This window comes from Pseudophryne corroboree, chromosome 11 (genome assembly GCF_028390025.1).
Source record: "Pseudophryne corroboree isolate aPseCor3 chromosome 11, aPseCor3.hap2, whole genome shotgun sequence".
Lineage (NCBI taxonomy): Eukaryota > Metazoa > Chordata > Amphibia > Anura > Myobatrachidae > Pseudophryne > Pseudophryne corroboree.
The window spans coordinates 336,278,026-336,292,196 of NC_086454.1; the positions used below are offsets into that span (position 1 = coordinate 336,278,026).

A 14,171-nucleotide genomic window follows, 5' to 3' on the forward strand; every position below is an offset into this window, starting at 1 on the left:
GGCCTTACCATCTGGGTCCTGCTGACGACGAATGCCAGTCTGCGGTGCTGTGATTGGAGCAACACTCTTTCCAGGGTCGTTGGACCAAGGAGGAGTCCCTCCTCCCGATAAACATTTTGGAACTGCTTGTCCTGCCTCTGGTACAGAACAAGCCTGTTCAAGTATGATCAACCATCAAGGCAGCACTCTAAGCCGCATGGCAATGATGAAAGTGTAAAAAATCCTTCAATGGGCAGAATGCCATCTGCCAGCAATATCGGCAGTGTTCATTCCGGGGGTCCTAAACTGGGAAGCGTACTCAGTCGACAGGACGTACATGCCGAAGTGTGGAGTCTTCATCCGGAAGTCATTCAACTACTAGTGGACACTTGGGGCCTACCAGATGGCGTCTCGATACAATCACAAAGTTCCGGTCTTCGGATCACGGACCAGGGTCCTCAAGCAGCGTTCGTGGATGCATAAGCCATTCCATGGAACTTTTGGCTGCCTTACGTGGTCGCTCCAGTGTCACTCCTGCCCAGGGTCCTGCGGAAGTAAAAGCAAGAAAGAGAAATACTACTTCTAGTCACTCTAGCATGGTCTAGGCAGCATTGGTTCTCAGACCTGCAGGGTCTGTCGACAGAGCGTCCTCTCTTACTTCCTCAGCGCCCAGCCCTCCTTGTACAGGGCCCTTGTCTCTATCCAGACCTGGCCAGACTGGCTTTGACGGCGTGGCTCTTGAAGCATCACTCCTGAGAGCCAAAGGATTCTCTGAGGTGGTCATTCAAACGATGTTGAAATCCCGTAAGTGGATGTCTGCTCAGATCTATTATAGGGTCTGGAATTCTTACTTCACCTGGTGTGCTGATAAGAACTATGATGCGTACAGATTCAAAACATCCAGAATCCTGGCTTTCCTGCAACAAGGCCTGGACTTACACCTTCGTCTGTCTTCCCTCAAGGTTCACATATCTGCCTTGTCGGTGTGGTTTCAGAGAAAAATTGCATCTGTACCTGACGTTCATACATTCACTCAGGGCGTACTGCAGATTCAGCCTCCCTATGTCCCTCTTGTGGCTCCATGGGATCTGTCTGCAAGAGTCTCCATTTGAACCTCTTGAGTCTGTGGACCTTAAATGGCTCATAGCCACGGTCCTGTTTCTGCTGGCTATTGCCTCTGCTAGAAGGGTGTCAGACTTAGGCGCTTTTTCCTGTCGTCCACCCTTTCTAATATTCCATCGTGACCGGGTAGTTCTGAGAACTCGCCCAGGTTACTTACCTAAAGTGGTGTTATCTTTTCAACTTAAGCAAGAGATTGTGGTTCCGGCCTTTATCTCTTCTGACTTGTCCCCCAAAGAATGGTCTTTGGATGTGGTACGGGCTCTCTGTATATATGTGGAGAGAACTTCCTCTATCAGGAGGTCAGATACCCTATTTGTACTGTTTGCTTTCCACAAACGTGGCTGGCCTGCGAGTAAGCAAACCTTGGCCAGATGGATTTGAATGGTTATTGCACATGCTTATGTACAGGCTGGACTTCCAGCTCCTGCTGCTATTAAGGCCCATTCTACTCTGTCTATTGGACCTTCTTAGGCGGCCCGCCGTGGTGCATCCGAAGAACAATTGTACAAGGCGGCTACATGGTCCTCAGTGAACACGTTCATTAGGTTCTATAACTTTGATACTTCCGCCCCCCAGCATGCTTCCTTTGGACGCTGGGTTCTTGTGCCTGCTACGGTGCGTCCCCTCCCATGAGGAACTGCTTTAGGATATAACCCGTTGTTTTCCCTGTGGAACACAGTGTACCCAGCTGCAGAAAAGGAGATTTATGGTAAACTTACCATTGTTAAATCTCTTTCTGCGAGGTACACTGGATTCCACAGGGCGCCTACCCTGACGCCTAGCTTCTGTGGGTTTGCATGGCATTAGCCGCTGGTCCCTTCTCCTGTTGTGAGAACGTGGTTCTATGTGACTAACATCTACCATCTCTTTTACCTGCTCCTGCATTGGACTGGTTAACGAAACTGAGCTCCAGTGCCTGGAGGTGGGGTTATAGAGGAGGTGGTGCAGTGCATCCTGGGAACAGTCAAAGCTTTAGCCTGTTGGTGCCTCTGGATCAAGATCCAACTCTCCACCCCGATGTATTCCCTGTGGAACCCAGTGTACCTCACAGAAAAAGTTAACCATAGTAAATCTACCATAACTCTCCTTATTCAGAAAAAAAAATATTAACTGAAGTAAATTGTGTTCCTATGTCATCCTTAGGGTCAGTTATGGGGTGGGGGTCAGGATTTGCTTCTGGTTGGCCACATATGGTATGATTGGCAGCCACCAGCACTGGTTTTACCTATCACATTGACCATAGATAATTTGAATTGGTCCTGGACCACCAACCCGAGGCACCCCTGCAAGTGTCCCGAGGCACCCCAGGGCGCCATAGCACACAGTGTGAGAACCATTGGGCTACAGGAGGGGTGGGGGTTCGGTTTAGACACAACCGGGCAGGGTTAGGCTGTGGAAAGGGAAGGTTAGGGGAAGGGTAAACATACTTACCCAACCCCTGTCGGCATTGGGATGCTGGTGTCGGTTATATAATCACTGGCATCCCATCCATCAACATGTGGTATGTATTCCATTCACACACCTATTAGACAGGGTACGGGCACAGTAATCCAGCTGGTAGAAGGGTTCCCCAATTTGTACTGCATTATGAAGCCCCCTCTGCATTTTATACTTACAGATGTGGGACTGTGGGATTTATAGGCGGGAGTTGCGGTCCTGTTACACAGAGAATACTGATCTCTAACGCTTATGGTCACTTCCAGAGGGGAACTGAATTCTAACTGTATCAGCTGAGGCAAAAACATGGTCCCATGAGCACGAGGTGTGTGTGTGTGTGTGTGTGTGTGTGTGTGTGTGTGTGTGTGTGTACATATACGTATATATACACATAACTACACACACACACCTACACAGGAGGGAGGCTACATACCTGAGCTGGGAGCCTTCCTGCGCACAGACGTACTTCTTGCCCCGCGGGCTGGGGGTGTGTCGCCCTGTGAGGGAGCAGAAGTAACAGATTCTCAGTAACACTAGAGTCTCATTGTTCTACCCTGGGGGTGGGGGGGTATTATACTGTATGTAACTGTACTCTCAGCATTCAGCGCCTGTCTTATACATCATGTCTGGGCCAGGTGGGGATGAGCAGTGCTGTGTGCAGTGTCGGGCTGAGCCATGAAGGGCCCGCCGGGGGGGGTGCACTGATAGGGTTGTGGCCAGTTTCTACATTGGTTTGTCTAACCATTATAGAGGGTTGTGGGTTGATAGAGGATCCGGTCTCTAGGTCAACAGTGTCTAGGTCAACCACTATTGGTCGACAGGGTTTCTAGGTCGACATGTTCTAGGTCGAAAGATCAACATGAGTTTTTCACAATTTTTTTCTTTTTTTTTTAACCTTTTCATACTTAACGATCCACGTGGACTACGATTGGAACGGTAATCTGTGCCGAGCGAAGCGAGGCACCTTGCCCGAAGCATAGTGAGCGAAGCGAGTCATACGAGGGGGACACTGTGCACTAATTGGGGTTCCCGGTCACTGTACGGAGAAAACGACACCAAAAAACATAAAAACTCATGTTGACATTTTGACCTGTCGACCTAGACACTGTCAACCTAGTTACTATCTACCTTCCATACCACACCTGGTTGAGAGATCGACAGTGTCTAGTTAGACAGTCAATAGATAGACACCATATGTTAAACAGACATTAGGTCGACAGGGTCAAAAGGTAGACACGAAAAAGGTAGACAACATGGTTTTTTTTGCATTTTTGTGGTTTGTGTGGATAGTTTTATCATCTGGGACCCCCAACTGTAGAATGGCATCCGCTCGCCACAAGGTTCTGAACCAACTCTATGCCGACATGGATAGAGAAGGTATGATATAGTCCAAACACGTTACATAAAAAAAAAAACATTTGTCTTTTTTATGTTGACCTTTTAACTCTGTCGGCCTTTGGACCCTGTCAACCTAATGTCTGTCTAACATGTGTCTATCTATTGACTGTCTAACTAGACACCGATTATCTATCATCCGGATACCTTACAGCAGGCATTCCCAACCGCGGTCCTCAAGGCACACCAACAGTGCAGGTTTCAGTGATATCCAGGCTTCAGCACAGATGGTTAAATCAAAATAACTGAGGTACTAATTAAGTCACCTGTGTTCAAGCCTGGATATCACTAAAACCTGCACTGTTGGTGTGCCTTGAGGACCCTGGTTAGGAATGCCTGCCTTAAGGGCCGTATTCACGGCCCGATTTAGGGAGAGATGTGTGCTGAGCGTGCGGGGGGAGATGGGGCGCTCATTTTACCCAGCGGGTGAAGTGAGCGACCTGCTAGATTGGTCTGCATGGCAGGCCAATCTAGCACCAGCGATAGCGATGTGCAGGGCTGCGCATCGCTATCGCTGTGAGGGTACACACGGAGCGATCGCTGCTTAAAATCTAAGCAATCTAATCAGATTGCTTAGATTTTAAGCAGCGATCGCTCCGTGAGTACCCCCTTTAGAGAGTGCATGGGCTGGGCCCTTGATAAGTGTATATAGTAAATGCAGGATAAGGTACCAGAATGATAACAGTGATGCCCTGTAGAACATACGCCATAGTCCTGTGCAGTATAATGTAACATATGTATAATTCAGTGCACAGTCTGGAACCGGATCCCTAGAGGTGGTGGAGGGGGCCCCCGGGTACTGTGGCCCATCAGGAGGGGGCGGGGCTGTGAGCCAGTCCAGCCAATGTTGTGTGTGACACTGAGGGGCATGGACTGGGCTCTCAGAGAACAAATCTGGACGAAGGTCCCCTACCACAGATGTCTCTGCACTCAGGGAAGGCAGCTGCTCCGTTCTCCTGGCTGGTACTCCCAGCTCCACAGCCCGAACACGATCACCAAAGCGGAGAGAACAGAGGGTCTCGCTGACATTCTGCTCTATCGGAGACACCTGTGAGCAAGAGACAAAGATCAGGACTCACTCTCCACCAAGTGTCCACAGGTTCCACCACCAGCACGGATCTCATTACCCAGAGTCCTCTGCTGCATAATCGCCATAGGCCCACATCATATTCCCAGTTACCGGTGTGAAGCACAACCCTCATCATGTACACATAGTGCAGCTAACGTGTTACACAATTACACTCTGCTGTTAGATATTGGAGCTACAAAGCTTGTTTTTGTTTCACCCGAGTCATAAAAGTCTGTAGTGAGATGTTATTTACTAACAGAAAGGGTATCAGGGAGATGTGTAACTATAGACCAGAGAGGAAAGCACCTGGGCGGCATAACATGACAGATCCATGACAGATAGGGAGTGATAGAGGATAATGCTGGGGCAGCTCCTGGGCACTGCCATGGGTCCTCCCTCTACCCTGGCTTATCATACAGCAACATTTACTCCAAGCACAGGGTAACGGGCACCAGGCAGGGACAGCTCCTGGGCACTGCCATGGGTCCTCCCTCTACCCTGGCTTATCATACAGCAACATTTACTCCAAGCACAGGGTACGGGCAGCAGGCAGGGGTCAGCTCCTGGGCACTGCCATGGGTCCTCCCTCTACCCTGGCTTATCATACAGCAACATTTACTCCAAGCACAGGGTACGGGCAGCAGGCAGGGGTCAGCTCCTGGGCACTGCCATGGGTCCTCCCTCTACCCTGGCTTATCATACAGCAACATTTACTTCAAGCACAGGGTACGGGCAGCAGGCAGGGGCAGCTCCTGGGCACTGCCATGGTTCTTCCCTCTACCCTGGCTTGTTATCATACAGCAACATTTACTCCAAGCACAGGGTAACGGGCACCAGGCAGAGGCAGCTCCTGGATGTGGACAGGTGATCAGTGTGATGTAGAAACTGGATCTACACAGAATGCAGAGATCCACTCTCAGATCCCTGCACTGTACCCTCTCTCCTACAGTAAAACCATCCGCCTCACTGCATGATCCTTGAAATAAGAACTGATATTATCATAGGAGATGAGAGACTACAGTGAGCAGCGCTGTGTATGTGAGGTCATTCTGACTCGCCTATATCCGTGCCTCCGCCCCATATCCACAGCACTGCCAGGCACGTCTGGTGGGGCCTCCGCCCCATATCCACAGCACTGCCAGGCACGTCTGGTGGGGCCTCCGCCCCATATCCACAGCACTGACAGGCACGTCTGGTGGGGCTTTCGCCCCATATCCACAGCACTAAGAGGGCACGTCTGGTGGTGCCTCCGCCCCATATCCACAGCACTGAGAGGGCACGTCTGGTGGGGCCTCCGCCCCATATCCACAGCACTGAGAGGCACGTCTGGTGGGGCCTCCGCCCCATATCCACAGCACTGACAGGCACGTCTGGTGGGGCTTCCGCCCCATATCCACAGCACTGACAGGCACGTCTGGTGGTGCCTCCGCCCCATATCCACAGCACTGACAGGCACGTCTGGTGGTGCCTCCGCCCCATATCCACAGCACTGACAGGCACGTCTGGTGGTGCCTCCGCCCCATATCCACAGCACTGACGGGGCACGTCTGACTGACTGCACAAAAGTGGAAGCAAGGAAGAGGCAAACAACTACAGACCAGTGAGTCTTACATCAGTAGTAGGGAAATTGATGGAAACACTCTTAAAAGAAAGAGTTGTAGATCATCTCAAATCCAGCAATTTACTGGATCCCAAACAGCATGGATTCACTGGGGGAAGATCATGTCAAACAAATCTTATTGACTTTTTTGATTGTGTGACTAAAGTGATGGATAAAGGTGGAGCCATGGATATAGCTTATCTTGACTTTAGTAAGGCTTTTGACACAGTTCCACATCGCAGACTGCTAAATAAACTTGAAAGTTTGGGATTGGATATTAGGATTATTGAATGGATAAGATCTTGGTTGAAGGATAGAAAACAGAGAGTTGTGGTAAATGGAGTGCATTCACAGGAGGGAAATGTTACCAGTGGAGTACCCCAGGGATCTGTACTTGGACCAGTGCTTTTCAATATCTTTATTGGTGACATTGCAAATGGGATTAAAGGGAAAGTATGCCTTTTTGCAGATGACACAAAGGTATGCAACAGGGTAGACACACCAGGTGGGGTAAAACAAATGATTGAGGATCTAGGTAGACTAGAGGAATGGTCAAGAGTCTGGCAATTACAGTTTAATGCCAAAAAATGCAAAATCATGCACTTGGGTCTCAAAAATCCTAAAGCTAAATACAGTATTAATGGCACTATACTGGAAACTACTGAGGAGGAAAGGGATCTAGGAGTCACTATTTCAGATGACTTAAAGGCAGGTAAGCAATGTAACAAGGCAATGAGGAAGGCTAGTCAGATGCTTGGCTGCATTGGGAGAGGAATCAGCAGCAGAAAGAAAGAAGTAATAATGCCACTGTATAGGTCATTGGTACGGCCTCATCTAGAATACTGTATTCAGTTCTGGAGGCCATATCTTCAAAAGGATATTAATACATTAGAAACTGTACAAAGGAGGGCAACTAAAATGGTGCATGGCCTACATCACAAAACATACCCAGAAAGACTAAGAAATCTCAATATGTATAGTTTGGAGCAGAGAAGAGAAAGGGGGGACATGATAGAAACTTTCAAATATATGAAGGGTTTTAACAAAGTCCAGGAGGGAAACATTCTCCAAATGAAGAGAAGCAATAGGACACGAGGACATGCACTGAGACTGGAGGGGGGGAGGTTCAGGGGAAATTTGCGGAAAAATTATTTCACAGAAAGGGTAGTGGACAAGTGGAATAGCCTCCCATCAGAGGTGGTAGAGGCTAAGACAGTAGAGCAATTTAAACATGCATGGGATAGACATAAGGATATCCTTACAAAGAAATAAGGATCAAATAAGGTTAGTGATAAAAAAAAATAATATATAAAAAAAAAAAAGGGGCAGACTAGATGGGCCAAGTGGTTCTTATCTGCCGACAAATTCTATGTTTCTATGTTTCTATGACTGGCAGTGTCAGACTGCCACTCGTATACAGAGGATCTCACCTGTAAGAGTAACAAGGCCTTCCCGTCCCTACTGAGAGCTTCCTGGAGCAGGTAGGTGAGCTTAGAGTTGCGGTACGGAACATGCACTTGATGAGAGCGCAGTGCTGAGAAGACGTCACCCAGCGCGGACAGAGATCGGTTGATGTACTGAGCCTCTTTCAGGCGGTCACCAGCAGCTCCTGAACGGGACACGCGCTCAGATCCGGCTAGGTCCACCAGATAGAGCTTGCCTGAGGAGAAGATGGGAGACCATGAGACAGCTGCCCTCATTACCCTCTCCAGGGCCCTGACGCACCATCTGCTCAGCTCATCTGCAGATGGATCTGCCCCCTGTAACTGGAATGACCTAGAAGACGGTCTAGTGACTGGTCCCACCTGTTGTACAGATCCCCGTGCTGGTCTCTCGCCCCCTGGCGGTGAGGATAAGAAGGGCGTGAGATCGGGAACTGTTGACATTGAGATTTGTGTGTTCTGTGGCTCTTTGTTTATGTCCCATCTCCAAGATCTAAGTGAAAAGCACAATGAGCGGTTCTGTACCATTACACCATGTTATCACTGTGCTGCGGACTGGACAAGCCTTGCCATAATGACACAGTACCTTATTTATGTCCTGTATGCTCCGCACGCTCCGCTGTGTTAGGCCTGGCACGTAGAGCTCACCGGCACCACCAGGAGACATCTTTATATCCAGAGAGCTGTGACAGTCTGAGCCTAGCAGGTCCCTGTCAGAGAGGTGACAATGTGATCACATACATATACTGTACCACCTCTGTCAGTCCTCTATCTGTACACTGATTCAACTAACCCCCAGTACACGGACACTACTATCCCCCCACATCATCTGTTCCGGTACACAGACACTACTGTCCCCCCCCCCCCCCCCCCCCGCCATCATCTATTCCAGTACACGGACACCACCCCCACCCCCCCCGCCGCCATCTGTTCCAGTACACGGACACTACTACCCTCCCCCCCCCCCACGCCATCATCTGATCCAGTACACGGACACTACTACCCCCCCCCCCCCCCCCCCCCACACCATCATCTGTTCCAGTACACGGGCACTACTATCCCCCCCCTGCCATCATCTGTTCCAGTACACGGACACTACTATCCCCCCACCATCATCTGTTCCAGTACACCGACACTACTATCTCCCACCATCACCTGCTCCAGTACACGGACACTACTATCTCCCCGCCATCATCTCTTCCAGTACACCGACACTACTATCTCCCACCATCATCTCTTCCAGTACACCGACACTACTATCTCCCACCATCATCTGTTCCAGTACATGGACACTACTATCCCCCCGCCATCATCTGTTCCAGTACACCGACACTACTATCTCCTACCATCACCTGTTCCAGTACACGGACACTACTATCCCCCACCATCATCTGTTCCAGTACACCGACACTACTATCTACGACCATCATCTGTTCCAGTACACGGACACTACTATCCCCCGCCATCACCTGTTCCAGGACACCGAGACTACTATCCCCCCGCCATCATCTGTCCCAGTACACCGACACTACTATCTCCCACCATCACCTGTTCCAGTACACGGACACTACTATCCCCCGCCATCACCTGTTCCAGTACACCGACACTACTATCCCCCCGCCATCATCTGTTCCAGGACACCGAGGCTACTATCCCCCCGCCATCATCTGGTCCAGTACACGGAGACTACTATCCCCCCGCCATCATCTGTTCCAGGACACGGACACTACTATCCCCCCGCCATCATCTGTTCCAGGATACCGAGACTACTATCCCCCCGCCATCATCTCTTCCATTACACCGACACTACTATCTCCCACCATCATCTGTTCCAGTACACCGACACTACTATCTCCCACCATCACCTGTTCCAGGACACGGACACTACTATCCCCCCGCCATCATCTGTTCCAGGATACCGAGACTACTATCCCCCCGCCATCATCTGTTCCAGTACACGGAGACTACTATCCCCCCGCCATCATCTGTTCCAGTACACCGACACTACAATCTCCCACCATCACCTGTTCCAGTACACGAACACTACTATCCCCCCGCCATCATCTGTTCCAGGACACGGACACTACTATCCCTCGCCATCATCTGTTCCAGGACACCGAGACTACTATCCCCCTGCCATCATCTGTTCCAGTACACAGAGACTACTATCCCCCCGCCATCATCTGTTCCAGTACACGGAGACTACTATCCCCCGCCATCATCTGTTCCAGGACACGGACACTACTATCCCCCGCCATCACCTGTTCCAGTACACCGACACTACTATCCCCCCGCCATCATCTGTTCCAGGACACCGAGACTACTATCCCCCCGCCATCATCTGTTCCAGTACACGGAGACTACTATCCCCCCGCCGTCATCTGTTCCAGTACACCGACACTACTATCTCCCACCATCACCTGTTCCAGTACACAGAGACTACTATCCCCCGCCATCATCTGTCCCAGTACACAGACACTACTATCCCCCGCCATCATCTTTTCCAGTACCACGAGACTACTATCTCCCACCATCACCTGTTCCAGTACACGGACACTACTATCCCCCGCCATCATCTGTTCCAGGACACTACTATACCCCTGCCATCATCTGTTCCAGGACACCGAGACTACTATCCCCCCGCCATCATCTGTTCCAGGACACCAAGACTACTATCCCCCCGCCATCATCTGTTCCAGTACACGGAGACTACTATCCCCCGCCATCATCTGTTCCAGGACACGGACACTACTATCCCCCCGCCATCATCTGTTCCAGGACACGGACACTACTATCCCCCCGCCATCATCTGTTCCAGGACACGGACACTACTATCCCCCCGCCATCATCTGTTCCAGGACACCGAGACTACTATCCCCCCGCCATCATCTGTTCCAGGACACGGACACTACTATCCCCCGCCATCATCTGTTCCAGGACACCGAGACTACTATCCCCCCGCCATCATCTGTTCCAGTACACGGAGACTACTATCCCCCGCCATCATCTGTTCCAGTACACCGACACTACTATCTCCCACCATCACCTGTTCCAGTACACAGAGACTACTATCCCCCGCCATCATCTGTTCCAGTACACCGAGACTACTATCTCCCACCATCATCTGTTCCAATACACAGAGACTACTATCTCCCACCTTCATCTGTTCCAGTACACAGAGACTACTATCCCCCGCCATCATCTGTTCCAGTACACGGACACTACTATCTCCCACCATCACCTGTTCCAGTACACGGACACTACTATCCCCCGCCATCATCTGTTCCAGGACACTACTATACCCCCGCCATCATCTGTTCCAGGACACCGAGACTACTATCCCCCCGCCATCATCTGTTCCAGGACACCGAGACGACTATCCCCCCGCCATCATCTGTTCCAGTACACGGAAACTACTATCCCCCTGCCATCATCTGTTCCAGTACACAGAGACTACTATCCCCCCGCCATCATCTGTTCCAGTACACAGAGACTACTATCTCCCACCATCATCTGTTCCAGTACACGGACACTACTATCCCCCTGCCATCATCTGTTCCAGTACACAGAGACTACTATCCCCCCGCCATCATCTGATCCAATACACAGAGACTACTATCTCCCACCATCATCTGTTCCAGTACACGGACACTACTATCTCCTACCATCATCTGATCCAATACACAGAGACTACTATCCCCCGCCATCAACTGATCCAGTACACTGTGCTATGTGCATTTACACCGCTTCCTGGCACTCACTGCACCCAGGCACTCACCGCAGCGATTCATTGTAGATCTCCACCATGCTGATGCTCAGATGATGCTCCCAGCAGCTGGATCTCTCACTCACCTCGGCCAGTAGGAGGCGTAATGCTCTTTGGTTAATACCGGGATTAGAGGGGGTGCCCTAGAGAAACACAATGTCACCAAACAATCCGAAACCTAGATCTGACGACCCCTTCCACACGCTCTGCATTTCATTCAGCACTCACCTCCATGCTGAATGTCTTGCCAGAACCGGTCTGTCCATATGCCAGAATACAGACACTGTACCCATCTAAGCAGGAGGTGATGAGCGGAGAGACCTCAGTAAAAACCTGCAGAGTGCAGATGTCATTTTGCCATCCAGCTGTATATAGACCACAAGTCATCCCTGTTCTTTCTACCTCCAAAATCTGCCCTGTCCACCATCATTCTCCATCTCTCTTCTCTCCACCCCCACTCTCACCTTCTACATGTCTTTTCTCCACGGTCACTCTCCTGCCCCATCACTCTCCTACATCTCCCCTCTCCACTGTCACTCTCCTCCTCTCTCCACCCCCACTCTACTGCTCTCCTCTCTCCACAGTCACTCTCCTCTCTCCACCCCCACTCTACTGCTCTCCTCTCGCCACCCCCACTCTCCTCTCTCCCGCCCCAGTCTCCTCTCCACCCTCACTCTCCTTCTCTCCACTCTCCTCTCTCTCCACCATCATCCTCCCCTTCTACATGTCTTCTCTCCACTGTCACTCTCCTGCTCTCCACCATCACCCTCCCCTTCTACATATCTTCTCACCACCGTCACTCTCCTCTCTCCACCGCCACTCTCCAACTCTCCTCTCTCCACCGTCCCTATCCTGCTCTCCTCTCTCCACGTCCCTCTCCTCTCTCCACCGTCCCTCTCCTGCTCTCCTCTCTCCACCGTCCCTCTCCTGCTCTCCTCTCTCCACCGTCCCTCTCCTGCTCTCCACCGTCACTCTCCTGCTCTCCCATCTCCACTGTCACTCTCCTGCCCTCCATCACTCTCCTACTATCCCCTCCTACATCTCCCCTCTCCACTGTCACTCTCCTCCTCTCTACACCATCACTCTCCTGCTCTCCTCTCTCCAGCCCCACTCTACTGCTCTCCTCTCTCCACCATCACTCTCCTGTTCTCCTCTCTCCACCCCCACTCTACTGCTCTCCTCTCTCCACCATCACTCTCCTGCTGTCCTCTCTCCACCGCTGCTCTCCTCATTCCACCATCATTCTCCTGCTCTCCCATCTCTACACAGTTACTCTCCTGCTCTCCTCTCTCCACCGTCACTCTCCCCTTCTACATGTCTTCTCTCCACTGTCACTCTCCTCTCTCCATTGTCACTCTCCTGCTCTCTCCACCCCCACTCTACTGCTCTCCTCTCTCCACCATCACTCTCCTGCTGTCCTCTCTCCACCGTTGCTCTCCTCATTCCACCATCATTCTCCTGCTCACTCATCTCTACTGTTACTCTCCTGTGCTCCTCTCTCCACCGTCACTCTCCTGCTCTCCACCATCATTATCCTGCTCTCCCATCTCTACAGTTACTCTCCTGCTCTCTCTCCACCGTCACTCTCCCCTTCTACATGTCTTCTCTCCACTGTCACTCTCCTCTCTCCATTGTCACTCTCCTGCTCTCTCCACCATCACTCTCCTGCTCTCCTCTCTCCACCATCATTATCCTGCTCTCCCATCTCTACAGTTACTCTCCTGCTCTCCTCTCTCCACCGTCACTCTCCCCTTCTACATGTCTTCTCTCCACTGTCACTCTCCTCTCCTCTCTCCATTGTCACTCTCCTGCTCTCTCCACCCCCACTCTACTGCTCTCCTCTCTCCACCGCTGCTCTCCTCATTCCACCATCATTCTCCTGCTCACTCATCTCTACTGTTACTCTCCTGTGCTCCTCTCTCCACCGTCACTCTCCTGCTCTCCACCATCATTATCCTGCTCTCCCATCTCTACAGTTACTCTCCTGCTCTCTCTCCACCGTCACTCTCCCCTTCTACATGTCTTCTCTCCACTGTCACTCTCCTCTCTCCATTGTCACTCTCCTGCTATCTCCACCATCACTCTCCTGCTCTCCTCTCTCCACCATCATTATCCTGCTCTCCCATCTCTACAGTTACTCTCCTGCTCTCCTCTCTCCACCGTCACTCTCCCCTTCTACATGTCTTCTCTCCACTGTCACTCTCCTCTCCTCTCTCCATTGTCACTCTCCTGCTCTCTCCACCCCCACTCTACTGCTCTCCTCTCTCCACCGCTGCTCTCCTCATTCCACCATCATTCTCCTGCTCACTCATCTCTACTGTTACTCTCCTGTGCTCCTCTCTCCACCATCACTCTCCTGCT

At 51.1% G+C, this 14,171-nt stretch overlaps 1 protein-coding gene across 3 annotated transcripts in view; it reads right to left on the reverse strand.

Annotated features, from left to right (window-relative positions):
- KIFC3 (kinesin family member C3) overlaps positions 1-14,171 on the reverse strand; it is a 97,903-nt gene that overhangs the window by 16,962 nt on the left and 66,770 nt on the right. For all 3 annotated transcript variants that reach the window (XM_063945815.1, XM_063945817.1, XM_063945816.1), the window contains exons 11-17: positions 12,039-12,143; positions 11,823-11,953; positions 8,631-8,754; positions 8,408-8,537; positions 8,033-8,262; positions 4,847-4,981; positions 2,972-3,035 (exon numbers count right to left, since the gene is read on the reverse strand). In XM_063945815.1, the coding sequence (XP_063801885.1) occupies positions 2,972-3,035; positions 4,847-4,981; positions 8,033-8,262; positions 8,408-8,537; positions 8,631-8,754; positions 11,823-11,953; positions 12,039-12,143 (919 nt within the window). The remainder of the gene's footprint in view (positions 1-2,971; positions 3,036-4,846; positions 4,982-8,032; positions 8,263-8,407; positions 8,538-8,630; positions 8,755-11,822; positions 11,954-12,038; positions 12,144-14,171) is intronic.